General features: G+C 41.7%; 1 protein-coding gene across 1 annotated transcript in view; it reads right to left on the bottom strand.

Annotated features, from left to right (window-relative positions):
- Positions 1-2,938, bottom strand: part of prdm14 (PR domain containing 14) — a 29,479-nt gene extending 26,541 nt beyond the window's left edge. The window contains exons 1-6 of the mRNA XM_080194884.1: positions 2,533-2,938; positions 2,341-2,463; positions 2,170-2,220; positions 1,453-1,613; positions 955-1,222; positions 659-861 (exon numbers count right to left, since the gene is read on the bottom strand). Coding sequence (XP_080051010.1) covers positions 659-861; positions 955-1,222; positions 1,453-1,613; positions 2,170-2,220; positions 2,341-2,463; positions 2,533-2,938 — 1,212 coding nt within the window. The remainder of the gene's footprint in view (positions 1-658; positions 862-954; positions 1,223-1,452; positions 1,614-2,169; positions 2,221-2,340; positions 2,464-2,532) is intronic.
- Positions 2,939-15,310: the final 12,372 nt, after the last annotated feature.

Genomic DNA, 15,310 nt, shown 5'->3' with positions numbered 1-15,310 from the left:
TAAACCAGATATGATAACTCCTAAGGGGCAGTTATCTAACATTCTTCGTTGCACCAATTTTGGGAAAGGTTTAATTAGAAGAGATCACTATAAACAACACCAACCGGGTTATTCGACCTTAACCCAGCGGACAAGAGGAGCTAAATCAAATGTTCTTTGCAGAAAGAATGTCGGGATTTAATGTCAAACCCACAGGTATCGGATCAGGATAGAAAGGATTCATTCCATAGCTCACTTCCAAACAAGAAACTTATCTTTCTTTGGGGCAGACCACCGAATCTTCAAAAGCACTTCACATCACGTGAATACTTATTATTTGGGCAAACAGGGGTCAGAAAGTGAGAGCAGTTTCCATGTTTGTTATTATTTAGCAGAAATTATCCCTGGAGTAAATGGTTTGAAATATTTCTATTCAATTCTATTAGATTGTGTTACTGGGGCACTGGTGATGTCTGGGCAGCAGGGAATGGACAGAGATGTACAGTACAGTATGGATGACTGGCAGCAGATTGTGGGCAAATTCATTCATTCAAGGTCAGACTGAATAAAAGCAGGGAGTAAATCTGACTGCGAGCTGGGCAGGAAGCGGGCTATATCTGGGTGTACCGTTCCCGTGTACATGCAGGAGGATGTGTGTAGACGGTGTATTTGTGCTCACTTTGTGAGGTCGGTGTTTCTCGTGTACATGCAGGATATGAATCCTCAGCCTGTCTCTCTTCTCAAACGATCTGCTACACAGGTGACAGGGGAACTTGCGATCGCCCTGGTCCACACAGCGAGTGTACTTCAGATGTTTGTCCCTGTAGTACTTGTAGGCGAATACCTTCCCACACCTCTCACATTTAAACCCCTCTCCGGACTCTGCCAAAGGGAGAAAAGTGGCATTTCAGTCAAGTGATCACAGCTAATGACAGTAAACCGCAAAAGGGCAGAAAATCGTTTAAGTGTTTTAACCTTCAGGCTGCTCAGTGAATGGGCTTTCAGGCATTTCCTTCAAAGTGACCGGGATTCCCATAAACTGGAGATAGCAGTCTCCATACCACACCAGCAGCTCCTGCCTCTCCGCCACATCCTTACACGTCTCATAGAAGATCTTCCCTTCGCTCTGGACAGCTGTCAAGTTCTGTTCTTGGGGCGACCTGGCACAGTTAACCAAGGCCATCCAGTTACTAGCCGCCCCTTTCCCGTCAATGAAGTGACTCAGTCTGCCGTCTTCAAAAATCTGCAATAGAAATTCCGTGTGTGTGTGAGCAGCCCTGGCAGAGAGAGATCAGTACACAGCCCTACCTCTTCGGTTAGCTGAAATAGTAACATTGCCCCCGACAAAAACTAACTTTAATATTGCACCAAACTGTGTTATCGTTTACACTTCCGCGTCTGCAACTAAACGCACAGGAAGTATTCGGATCTCCTGCCACTGTTTACTGTGAGATGTACCAGAATCATCCTCACCTCCCACATGAAGGAATTGTCGTCGTAGGTTTTAATTTCACTCATATTCACCACTTTTCCTGTAAAGGGTCCAAATCGGACCCCCTTGGGGATGAGGTTTTGGGAACAGAAGACGCCGAGGTGAGGAACTCCCCCGTAGAAGGTGTGGGAGACAGCGAGCCCTGGGAGAGAGAGAGAGTCACCCACACAGAATTTAACCAAATCAGACACAGCAACCAGCTCCCTTCAGCCTCCCTCTCTGACCCACTCTGTTATCAGTGCTCGCCACTCCCAGTGAAAAGGTGGTGGCTCCGATCCTCCAGTCCCCAGAGTTATGCACTCAGATTTGGGCTGCCACTCCAATGCAGGGCTGAGGGGGTTCCACACTGTCGGAGGAATGGGGGCTCAGCTCTCAGTTAGCTGTGCAAAGTCTCATCAGCATACTGCATTTGGAAGAAGTGAGAGGCGAATCCCTTGGCCACCCTCCCCTCCCCCCCCCAGTCAACATTGCAAAAACAGATTATTTTGACATTATCACATTTTTCTTTGTGGAATCTCGCTGTGCACAAATTGGTTACTCTGAGTCCTACGCTTTTGAAATATTTCATTGGCCAGAAAGTGTTTCAAAGCCCCATGAGTTCGTGAAAACTCTACATAAATACACATCTTCCTTTTTTCTTTTCCATCCCCCTTCCCTCACCCACTCTCCTTCCCTCACCTATCCCTCATGTCACTCACCCACTGGGATTTCCAAAGTGTCTCTGTCCAGTAGCTGAACCTCGGGTCCACCTGCAGAGTAAAGAAGCAGGAATATGGTCACTGTCTTGTTTTACAATGAGAAATTCTTCTGGTTAGCCGAGTTATTATTGACACAAGTGGAAAGTGTGCTAGGCTGGCTGGAGTCTGTACCTGTGTTTCCCGATATTCGCAGTCCTGAGATTGCGTGAGCAGCGAGTTGACCGGGACTGCCCACGTTCATGTGGCCATACAGAACCGTGTTGAGGTCCTCCTCGGTGAAGTGGCATGTGGGAGCTGGCTGAGTGCCCTGCACAGGGTAGAGCTGGTGGCACAGAGCCTCCTGGTTGGCGTTAGGCTGGCTGCGGGACCCCCGGCTCTCCTGCTCCCCGCGCTTGGCCAGGGCAGAGGGTGCACAGGAGGGGAGAGGGGGCTTGCTGCGGTTCCGGGAATAGACCGGGTGCACACTACCCGGCATTTTACTGAAGACAGGCAGGGAAGCCGCCGGCAAGATGCTGCAGATCCGCTCGGTTATGCACGGAGACTCGCTGAGAAATGAAAAGTTGCTGAAACTGAAGGGCATGAGTGAGCTGGAGTCGGTGACCAGCCTGCCCAGGGACTTGAGAGGCTGCAGGACTTCCTCGGAGGAGCGGAGCACATCAAGGTAGTGGGCATGGGGCAGGAGGGAGGCGGGATAGCCCGGGATCCTGGCTGGAGTCGCCGTCTTTAAGGTTTCAATCGGGTACAGTTGATCTTTTACCGACAAGGACATCTCAATTGGAAATGTGCAGCCTGTGAATGAACAGGGACAACTGCAATGAGTGTGAGTCCATGTTTACATTAACATCAATAAAGAGCATTTTCTTCACACACATCCCTGCAATCCTGGAGCAATATCACCAACTAATGGTTTAAGATAATGCGCTCTGACTATCCCTTCATTGTCCTCAGCTTTCTGTAACCTCCTCATCAGAGGATGCCTTTTGACAAAGCTGGATTCCTTACAAAATGGGAATTTTAATCAGAAGTTTCCCAATAGCTTACAGCTTTCGCTGACACTTCCCGGAATGTTGGCTGTGATAACATTTTGGCCTCGACATTAGCCTCATCAAACCCTATCGCCTTGTGACTGGTGCTATCTTCCTATTTCTCACCTGACGGGGAAACCTGGATCAAAGTTTGAAAGATTCACAGTCAGTGGACACTGAGATGTGGGCTGGGTCCACTTTAACGAGTCAACATCACCGATCTAGTTTCCTTTCCAAAGCTGGAAGCAATTACAAACCAGAAATTAGTACATTCAACAAATACTCAAATAAAACTATATATCTAGATAAGGAATTTAAACGCACCGTTTAAAAAACTAGTCAACTGAACACAGAATACATGCCGAGTACAATCCACTGCAAAAGAAAAGAGGGTCGTGCTGTAAAATGTTATTTCGCAACCTGTAGATTGCTACAATGAACCGTTTAAATTGCACAGAGGCAGCAAATCTTAGCCACCAGCCTGAATTTCACACCTGATATTTGCATTCAGGTTGAAATGAGATGCAAAGGCGATTAGGATATTCTTAGTTTGCAAATCCGAAGAGGGTTAAAGGTAAATGCAAAAGCTGGTCTCTTTTGTAACAGGGGAACTAAGTTTCTCCCTTCTCCAAAGGAGATGCGGACGCCCTACCTGCGCTGTGCGCGCGGGAAGCAAAGCAACACAACAACTGCTCGCTTTTGTAAAACAAAAACCCCCTCAACAATCGGGTCCCAAATTATAGCGCGACCCTAAAGACAGATAATTACCGGCTGGTTTCTAAATGAAGGGCCTGGAGCCATTAACCAGTCAAGGGCAGAAACAAAAGCTCACAATCTTCCGAGAAGTGGAATAGTAATCACAGCCGAGTCTCTCTCAAAAGAAAGAGTTGATGAGGGGACGATTTGGACTGAAACCCAGAACACTGGGCAGACTTGCCTGAGACTGCCAGTCGTTTCACACATCTGAAAGGAGTTATTATCCCCCAAAAATTCCATCAGTTTTGGGAGGGAGACTGCAAATCTCCCCATACCCAACCACCCCAGCACCAACAGGCCACAATTGTTTCCTGAATGTTGTCCGTTTTGGAGGGAATAAACTTGCTGTCATTAACCATTGCTGCAGTTTTACTGTTAGCCCAGAAATGACAGTGGGAAATTCTGTAATGAGTCGTTCCCGCCTCCCTCATAATGCAGGACATTGGTGAGGAATTCACCGTATCCAATTCAAATCTTCATTATACAAACCTTTCAGCACAAAGAAACAAAAGCATTTGTCTCACTATTTTACTGAGCTCCGATGCTGAATGGGTATAAATCCCATTCGGAATTATATCCACATACTACTAACCACTGACATTAGGAGTTATCATTTTGTAGTTGTATTTGCAATGGCGTGCGCCTTAAACAGCACACTCTACTCCGTGGAATTTCATTACATAAAGACTCTTATTTTTAAATGTCTATGACTTCCTCACGCATTCTGTCTTCCCGTGTCCCTCTTTATTCCAAAGTGCCGAGTGGGACGTTAATTCCTGAACGGAAAATGGATATCAAGCAAGCGCGGAAAGTTGCCAATCTAAACATTGAGCTCAAAGAGCAATGAATTCGATATTATCCACCGGATCAATATTCGCCAATAATTGAAACAAAACAGGGTCATGACATTTAAATTAAAGAACATCGGGTCAATCGCAGAGGTCAGGAGGAACTAGATAATGAACACATCTAACGCCTTGGTTAAGTATTGAGTAAACAAAACGCCAGTTTGATCAATTACTTTTTAATACTCTGATGTAAAACGGATGTCAGAACTCGACCCCCATTTTGGTTTGAAATAAGGAGACTCTAAAAGAATTGCACTCTCTTGTCCCGGGGTCACTACCAGACAGGCGTTAAAACAAGTTGCTGTCACCTACCGGCTATAAAGTTCTCTAATTCCTTCAGGACACTGGACGCAAAGTGTTTTTTGCGAGTTCCTTTTCCATATCAGCTGGCAATGGGGATAGCTCTTGTACATTAAGGCTGGATGCGGAACTGCTGTTTTGTGCTTGTGGTCAGCTGAGGGCAGATGGCAAGAGCAGGAGGGGCTGCGGCATATCCCCTCACCGCAGCTATTGGTCGGAGGCAGAGAGAGAGAGATGTGTCCTCGGGGACTGTACTTTAACACATTAGAACCTCAGAGCTCGCTGACACCGCACCCACTGGCCTCGCAAAACAACAACAGCACCAAAGCTGACACCAAGGTGCACTGGGATTTCAGTAGTGTTGGCCTGCCCAGCAATGCCCAGCACAACACCAAAACATCAATTGCAAACCGTCAACAACCCCCCCCCCCCCTCGCCCCTCTCTCTGGGAAACTAACAGCTGGATGATCCAGATGTGTGCACTCGGTCATTTCGCCAAGGTCAGTGGTCTTGATGGAGAAGCGGAAATTTCGCTTCATCCTGACCAAGATAGAAGATTTCTTAGATAACAAGGCACTCATGGTTTAGTGTAATAGCTGAAGGTTTAAATCAAACACCAACCCCGAACAAGTCTTCCCACACAGTGATACTAACAAAGTGATATTAACATTGATGCTAACATAGTGATATTAACATCGTGATACTTACATCGTGATATTTAAATAGTGTTAGTAACATTGATGCTAACATAGTGATATCAACATTGAGATACTAACAGTCATAGTAACACAGTGACATCAACAGTGATATTAACAGTGATATTTAAATTGTGTTAGTAACATTGATACTAACATAGTGATAACAACATTGAGATACTAACGATGATAGTAACAGTGGCATGAACACTGATTTTAACGCAGTGGTATTAACACTGATACTAACAGTGATATTAACATATACCAACATAGTGGCATTAATAATGATATTAACAGTGATGTTAACATAGTGATATTAACAGTGATATTAATATAGTGATGTTAAGAGTGATATTAATACTGTTATTAACATAGTGATAATAACAGCAATATTGATATAGTGATATTTAGTGTGAATTCAACCGTGATATTAATATAGTGATATTAAGAGTGATATTAAGATAGTGATATTAACACTGATTTATCACTTGCCCATATTTATGAAACTTTCAATTGATTTATAGATGAAATGAATGGAAAATTCGAGAATAACTGAATCGCAATTCGCACGCCGTTCAAGTATCTTTTTACTACGTCCTTCTACTCGTTTATCTTCCCGACTGGAAATGTTTCAAAATATCACAACGGGGCTTTTATTCGATTGTATACGATCATTAATATACTGGATACTAACTGTTCGATAACGCCCCTAACTACCTGACACAAGACTACTAAACATAAAGGTTTTGTTAAAAATCTGAAATGCGCTGCAGCGTTCATACTGAAATATGTGGAAAGGCACAAGAAGTGTAATATTTAAACTAATATGTCTCCCAGTAGTTACAGAAAGAACTAATTCTGCAAAATAATCTGAAATATGAACGGTGGGCGGAGGGGGGGGGGAAGAAAAATATTAAATCGGTCAAAGTGACACACGGCTAGTGTGGCTGCAGCGCCGATCGGATTACACAACATATCTCAAATAGTACTGTTTTGCATGAAATGCAAGAATTAAACTGATGGTTGTTTAGTAATTGGAAGAACGGACAGACAGTGATATAGAAAAGTAAGCTTTAGATTAAAAGGAAAGATTGTTTGGGATACTGACAAATTGTGTCAATTCACAGAAACCATTGCAAAGTATAAAAGCCAAAGAGAGTTTTAGGGAGTTTAAATTAATTCGAATTTCATTAGAAATCCATTTTTAAGTGACAAATGTCTTTTCACGCAGTCAGTATCAGCGATTGTTTACTCCTTTCGAGATTTATTTTTGTGACTATAAGCCAAGCAAACAATCAAAGTGATCAGATTTGTGTGTCTTGTTTCTAATAATATTCCGCATTCCAAAAACTATAACCGGAAGATTTTTAATTATACAATTCCCAAAGCCATAGATTTTAAGATCGATAAAACCAAGAGCTACTTGAAATAAAACTGCAAACTGCCGAGGAATTTTAGATAGTTTTTCAGAAAAAAAGCAAAGTAAAATGAAATCTCATCTGGTTTTAATACATCGGGTAAGAACTCAACATTTTATGTTCGAAAATGAAATATTATCTAGAAAAATCAACAAAAGAAATGGTCGTCAGAAAATAATCCACCTTTCGGGACATTGAATTCCTGGACTTTACACATAAAAAGGGAAACTCAAATGTTTGGATTAGGAATAGGTATGTTTGATCCCGTGCCATTAACATCGAAAAATCCTCCTCTTTGGTTGCACGGTTATCTGAGCAGAGAATATTATCCCTTAAAACAAGCATTCAGTCGCGATAGGAGAAAACTAATCACAAAATGCTAAACATAGGGAATTGGAAATGAGAGAGATTGCTGGACAAACTGTGGGATGAGGTCAGCGCTGCTGAAAGGATCAGATGTACATATAGCATTTCACCAGGTCAGAGGGACTGCCCGATAGGTTATATCTGGATGTCTGGCTGTGTTACTTTCTGGTCCTGTTTGCAAACGCACTAGATGCGCACTAGAAAAATAGTTCAACTTCCTCAATGAAAATACACCGTTTTTATACTGTTGACTGATGAGGTTTGAAGGTATTGGAATTGAAATGGCTCAGTTTCTTTTTTTAAAAAATCATTTTCTTACTTATTTCGAGCGTTATCCGTGGTACCAAAGTAAAAAAAAATGCAATCTTGTGCTTTGTGACCTCTTCTTAAGGTGGGTGGGGATATGAGGGTCGCGGGCAGAGTGTCTCAACTTTCACTGAAGAGTTAAAATAACCATCTCAAACCCGCAGTTAATGTATCCAAACACACACACATATTATATATCACATAATATATATAAATAGTATATATATAGAATTCACCAATTGATATATATATTTATAGATAGATAGGTATATATTGTATATAGTATATATATACACACACATACACATAGAACTCACCAAGTGAGACCTTGATGGAAATCGAGGAAAACTGTCCATTGCATTCAGCTGATTTCAGAACAGCAGACTCCAGTGAAATGAATCCTCGAGCCCCAAAGAGTACACACAGCGCTGGCTATCAGCTCTGCCTCGTGATGGGCGAGTGTCGTTCTCTCGACTCAACGTGTAACCAAACAAATGCTAATGATAATTTTCATCCGATAAAACGGAATGATTGATCAAAGCTTTATGGAAGTGGCATTCAAAAAAAAGTGTGCTGTTATCCTCTGTTTTAGTGTGGCGCATTGTGAGCCAGGTTAACCCCCAGCTGAGAGGGGATTCTCCCCAGCCCTCTAACCGAGAGGGAAAACCCAAGGAATTAGCCTGCAAACATACTATTCACTATCACAAAATGCTTAAGTTAAGAAAATACAGAATTAGAAGTTGTTGCGCCTTATTAATTTTGCCCCAAACATTCGCTATTGTGCACCACCCCAAAATATTGGATTCCTAGAGGAGATGAAAACCTCATGGATAAAACTCACAGCACCTGGGGGTGTCTTGTAGCCCCAGAGGTGGCCAGCTGCAGGTATCCCAGCTGTCAATGGACTGCCATGGCCTAAAACATTGAGCTGCTGGCGTTCAGTAAATGTATTTCTACACGCTGTAATTGCCCCAAGCAGTTACCAGTTCTTGAATGAAAAGAAATTACATTCTTTTCAGCCATTGTTGGATTCTCACCACTGTTCCTTCTTGAATTCTCCAACCAGACATTCAGATCACTGTATAAAAGATCACTGTGCCCTTTTTATTATCTTCCTTATGTATCTACTTCCTCTCTCTCTCAATCCCCTCCTCTGACCCCCAGTATCACACAGGTGATGGGGTGATTCTGGGCCTGCGCACTCCTTCTGTGGTAATGGTGGTGCGTGCTCAAAATCCAGAGAGATTTGGAAAGTCTGATTTGTGCCAGCGAGTTTCTGCGCTCTGATCTTCTAGCCCCCTCATCGGCGGACCAATGCAAAACATGTCGTCGGACTCATTTTCATCCATTATCATGCCATCAGTGAGCACTCTGGATCTTTTGTCCTCACCAAATACTCAGCTGGCACCGGTGTGACATCACCGAGACACAAAGCTGTCATGGGGGGTCTCCCTGGAGTGTAAAGGTGAGTGTAGCCCCCTCAGAAAGGGAAATGGCTAGGGCAGTGCCCATTGGCACAATTTGACACCATGTCCAGGCCAACATGGCAGTATCAACCTGGCAGTGCCAATCTGTGTCAAGGAGCAGGCCTTGTGGGAGGCTCATGGGGGAGGGGGAATTTATTCAGATTTGTTAGTGGGCTGGGAGTAGATGGAGGATCAGCGGATGCTGACAATGGCAGTTGGGGGGGCGCAGGGTCAGTGGGGGTGCCGGCTCTGACAGTGGGTTGAGTGAGAGTGATGATCAGGGAGAAGGCGCCAATAATTAAGGGTAGAAGTAGGGAAACCTGAGACCTCTGTGGTGGTCTGGGGATGGGGGTGAAAGATTTGTTTTGATGAGGTTTACCCCCAGTAAGTTTAGCCAGGCTATACCAGTGCTTGGGACATGATGGGGCAAGAAGGGAACACTGCAAACATTTTGCTCCTGTCCATACCTGTGCTGGAATTCTACCATCCTGCCCACCATGGAATCAGAGTGGGCAAGGGGTGGACAACAGAAATATCCATTGACTTTGGGTGAGAATTCCCAATCTTGCTCCACATATGTTTTTTGGGAAACAGGGTGTCCTATTTAAAATCAGGGCTTTTATTTCCCTAGATATAGATAGCTTGTAGGTTCAACTGTTGCTGTCCCGCTGCTGTGAGAGCTGAAATTAGCTAATGCAGGAAATTGAACCAGGGACTTTCCTAACTGAATGACTCAATTACTCACTCACTTAACCAGCTGAGACAAGAGGGATCATACTCATCATCACTTCCAATTTGCTCTTATTGAGGCAATTTTCAATCCAATTTGCTGAATTGTCTTTAATTCTATGTTCCTTTACCTTCTTTAAAATCCCCAAATTATAAAATACCTGCTGAAATTCTACATATATTTTATTCACCTTACCAATTCATTTAGTTCAAAGAATCCCAGTAGGTTTGTGAGGCCCAACCCATTTCTTTTAAGGTTCTAGATTAACAGGCCTATAATTCTATTTAAAATCAGCAAATTACATAAAGCATTTAATACACTTGGTTACAGTTTTCATAGTTACAAAATGCTTAAAATGTTAGTTGAAGTCTTGCTGATATTTCCATCTCTGTTTCATTCAGCATTCAAGCAAGTTGATTACTTTGTTTGGATAGCCTATATTCAATTCTATGCTTCCCTGTTTTTTTGTATATGTTTTTGATTCCTGAGTCAATGTGACTGGTTCTGCATCTTCAAAATAAATAATTAATTTCAGATGCTTGCTTCCAGTTTACATTTCTGTGCTGTAAAAAAATATAATTTGTCACCAGGACAATTAATCACATCCAATTTAAATAAATATATTTCAGCATTTGAACATATATTGTATATGTCACTTGTTTCATTCTTTACTTGTCTTAAAGTGCCATCTATTGGTTGTTCTTTTTCATACAAATTATCAATGTACAGCTACAGTCAATAGATTATTTTGTCACCTTCAGAATAGTTATTATTAACATTACTTCGGAGGATACCCTACAGGAGGTCTAGTTCAGTTTAACTACCTCAAGTAGAACAAACAATCTCCTCTAGGATCAAATCCAACCGAGCATAAATAAATCTAAACTCCTCCGCTTCACCACGAACAGCTACTCATATCCCTCCCGCTTCCACATCATCCATCCTCACATTTGATACTAAATGCAAGCAGCTCTTTGTTTCTAAACTCAAGGCAGTCTGCACAGCTGCTTCTGCTTCCCATTTCGTTGGCCCTCAGTCTTCCATGATCTTCCCAATTCTTCATAGTGCTGCCCCCAAATCCCTCACTAAAGTAATTTCTTATAGAGCAAAGGCAGCCATCCGCCTTGTTGTGTCTGTACCTCCCCAATGCTAGATAAATCCAAATCTAATTCTCTTGTAGCACCATGGTTTAATTGGCAGCACTCTTGCTTCTGAGTTCAAGCCCCACTCTAGGCCTTCACTACATAAGAATCAGCACTACCATCCCAACGCAATACTGAGGGAGCACTGCACTATTGGAGCTGTTGTCTTTCAGATAATATGTTAAACTCAGGTCCCATCTTGATACTCAGGTCGATGCAAAAGGCCCTTGTGACATTGTTTTGAGGAGGAGCAAGGGAGTTACCACTGGTGTCCTGGCCAATATTTATCAATCAATCAACTTCACAAAAACAGATATTCTGGCCATTACCACTTTGCTGTTTGTGGGAGCTTGCTGTGTACAAATTGGCTGCTGCATTTCCTACATTACAACAGAGATAGCGCTTCAAAAAGCATTTCATTGGCTGTAAAGTGCTTTGAGACATCTGTTAGTCATGAAGAGTGGTATAGAAATGCAAGTCTTTTTTAAATTAATATTTATCAATTTTCCTTTAAAAGGTGCAATAGTCTCTTTCTCATCCAATCCTTGTGACAAATAATTCTATGCTGTAACAGCATGCTGCCTTAAGTAATATTTCCTAATGTCCTTCATTTTCTTAGAAATGATTTTATGTTGATAACACCTCATCACTGACTCCAGCCAAAAGAGTACCCACTATCACAATCATAATTAAAAACCCTGTACTGAATCTCCATTCTCTCTACACTTGTGGAAATAGTGTATTAACTCGCTCCTCATAACCAACGTTTATCAAGTCTGATATTATCTTGGTAAATCTGTTGAACAGTTCCTCATCTCTTAACACTCTTAAACTTACTTGTATTCACTGAATCCAGCCTCCCATTCATTGACTCTGTTTACACTTACCGCTGCCTTGGCAAAGCAGCCAGCATAATTAAGGACCCCATGCACCACGAGCATTTTCTCTTCCGTCCCCTTCCACCAAGAAAGAGATACAAAAGTCTCAGGTCACATATCAACTGACTTCTTCCTTGCTGCCATCAGATTTTTGAATGAACCTACTTTGTATTAAGTTAATCTTTCTCTACATCCTAGCTATGACTGTAACGCTACATTCTGCACTCTCGTTTCTTTCTCCATGTACTGTATGCTTTGTCTGCATAATGTGCAAGAAACAATACTTTTCACTGTACAATACACGTGACAATAATAAATCAGATCAAATCATCTTCCAACTCTCTTCCCATTTTTGTGAGCTGCATGTTTCTTCCTGAGGACTTTTCACTATTTGTGCAACTCCCTACTAGCCCCTGAGGTGCACTATTTCTTAATCTTCTTTAATCTAAGCAACATGAATTCATCCTGACTCATTATTTCATATCAGTCAGCAACAGTCTACGCACGCTGCTACATTTCTTCCTATCTGAAATTTCAAACACGTCTTCTGAAATCTAAATGCACAGGAATTATGATCTCTATTATAATTTTATTTAGTTTTTATTTTCTCCCTATTTTCTCTCTCTCTGATAGTTCAATCTTTATTTGTTTCTCTATTTCTCTTTCTGTGCCCAGTTTGATATTTAATTCACTCACTCGAATTAACACTTCCTTCTTTGCTCCTGAGCTAATAGTTCCCAATTTTTCTAACTGCTGGTTTAGGAAATGTATAGTTAATTGTCTTGCTGCCCTCATTGTGATGTTACCAGTTCGCAGTAAAGTTTCAGTAACTTGCCATATATAAAAAATTGAAGGGCTTCAGGGAAAAAGTGGCACTAGGTGAATTGCTCTCACAGTGAGCCTACACACAATTGGCCTCCTTCTGTGCTATAACCATTCTGTGATTCTACGAAGCTAAACATGCAAGGGCAAGTCGAACTAATGGTAAGCACCATTAGATTCATCGCCTACAGCAAATTACCACCCAGTGTTATCTGCTTCCTTTATTACCTCTTTTCTTTAAGCTCTTTAATCTCGTATTTAATCCCCTCCCCCACCCCACACATTCTGTATTTATCAGTTTATTTTACGTAGTTAGCCCAAATTTTATCATTTTCTTTCTTTTCAAATTCAGTTTAGTTTTAATTTTGATTCATTCAAGCAATTCTTCTTTAATGCCCTATGTCTCCCCATGCAGGAATAAAGTTATCTTGTATTCATTCAATTTCATATTCAAAATTTCATACTGCTGATCCATCATTGACATTTTGGTCCAATTAATTTGGGACTGATCCCTTTTTATCTTATTACACTTTGCCCTGACATTCTTACCTTAGACCTTGCATTGTGCTTTTATATTCTTACATTGAACCATTTGCCATTTTCCAGTTATTATCTTATTCATATGTCAGTTATTTCCCCACTCCATTTCCCAGAACTAAAGCAAACAGTACTTCTTTCATTGTGCTTTGGAAACATACCTAGGTAGGAAACAGTTCTGGATGGAATTCTAAAAGATGTCCCTGTTTTGACAGCATGCATTAACTTCATTGCAGTTTATCTCAGAATCATTACTAACTTAGTCAGCAAAACAAAACATTTCTCATCACCCCATTTTCAAAATTATTTACTTTCCTTTTGCATCACTCTCTCAAATATCTGCAGATCTTCACCACTATGATGCCTCTAAACATTTAACTCTTGTAATGCAAGCTAAAATTAGTACATTTCTCCTTCCTATTTCTTGACTGCACATGGATTCTATCTTAACACCATGCCCCAGAGAATACTTATATTCCAGAACAGAAAACTCAACTGCCACCCTATCCTCTTTTCTTTCCTGCCCTATCTTTCCCAAAAGTAATAGGTTCCAAGTCTTGCCAAACTTAAGCAATGTTTCTATCACATTTACTAGATCATATCCCTCCATAAGTTTTAATGCCTCTAATTTTCCAACATTGATGCTTTGAATGGTCATATATCACTCATTTCTGACTCAAATTGTTTGGTATATTCACAATTATACTTTCCTCTGGATTTTCATTTTATCTTCTAATATACTGCGCTCCTTGAATAAATTGGCACAGTGGTTAGCAGTGTTGCCTCACAGCATCAGGGACCCAGGTTCAAAATTCACATGGACACAGGGAGAACATGTAGAATCTGCACTATTTGTGTAGAGTCTACATGTTCTCCCAGCGTCCATGTGGGTTTCCTCCAGGTGCTTCGGTTTCATAGAACATAGAACATTACAGCGCAGTACAGGCCCTTCGGCCCTCGATGTTGCACCGACCAGTGGAACCAATCTAATGACCCTCTAACCTAAACTATTCCAATGTTATCCATATGCCTATCCACTGACCATTTGAACACCCTTAAAGTTGGCGAGTCCACAACTGCTGCAGGCAGGGCATTCCACACCCTTACTACCCTCTGAGTAAGTCTGAAAGATGTGATGGTTCGGTGCATTGCCTTGCTAAATTCTCCCTCAGTGTACCCAAACAGGCATCAGAATGTGCCAATTAGGGGATTTTCACAGTAACTTCACTGCAGTGTTAATGTAGGTCTACTTGTGACACTAATAAATTTCCAGCAATGGAAGAAGTTTCTTCTGTAAGAATAAAAGCATGAATGGTTTACAATTTACATCTCAGAGCATTCCAAGGTGAATCACAATCAATGAAATACTTTTGATGTGTAGTCAACTGTTTAGTAGGCAAATACACTCAACTTTCTCCATGCTCTCTGTTCACGTCCATTCTATATGTTTTTGGTTTTGCACCATTCAACTTCATTGAGCTGTCGGGTTGTTGTTATACTTTCTAACCATGTGTGGTATCTAACAATGAGTCCATGACGAGCCAACACTTCTGTTAGTTAAATAGCCTGCTGGGACAACATTCCATTTGCAGATCAATCTCTGGGAAGTAGCCATTGTTCACGTATAGTCACAGGCAGTAACGGATATTGCATTATGTGAGGCAGAGCTTCACCCTATCTTCATCTTGATTCTATAGGTGTATCCTTTTAACAGGGGCACTGGTTCCTGATCAAGAGTGTGAATCCTGGCCAAGTTTATGCTCCTGAAGTCAGGCACCAAGGCTGACTGTGGTGACTAACAGACTGAAGATTGATGGTGGGATCTTCTGTATGACATGATAACCAGTTGATG

The sequence above is a fragment of the Carcharhinus amblyrhynchos genome, chromosome 8 (genome assembly GCF_965287045.1).
Source record: "Carcharhinus amblyrhynchos chromosome 8, sCarAmb.v2.hapA, whole genome shotgun sequence".
Classification (NCBI taxonomy): Eukaryota; Metazoa; Chordata; class Chondrichthyes; order Carcharhiniformes; family Carcharhinidae; genus Carcharhinus; species Carcharhinus amblyrhynchos.
Note: the sequence above shows the minus strand (reverse complement) of the source record. Positions and strands in the feature narration are given on the sequence as shown.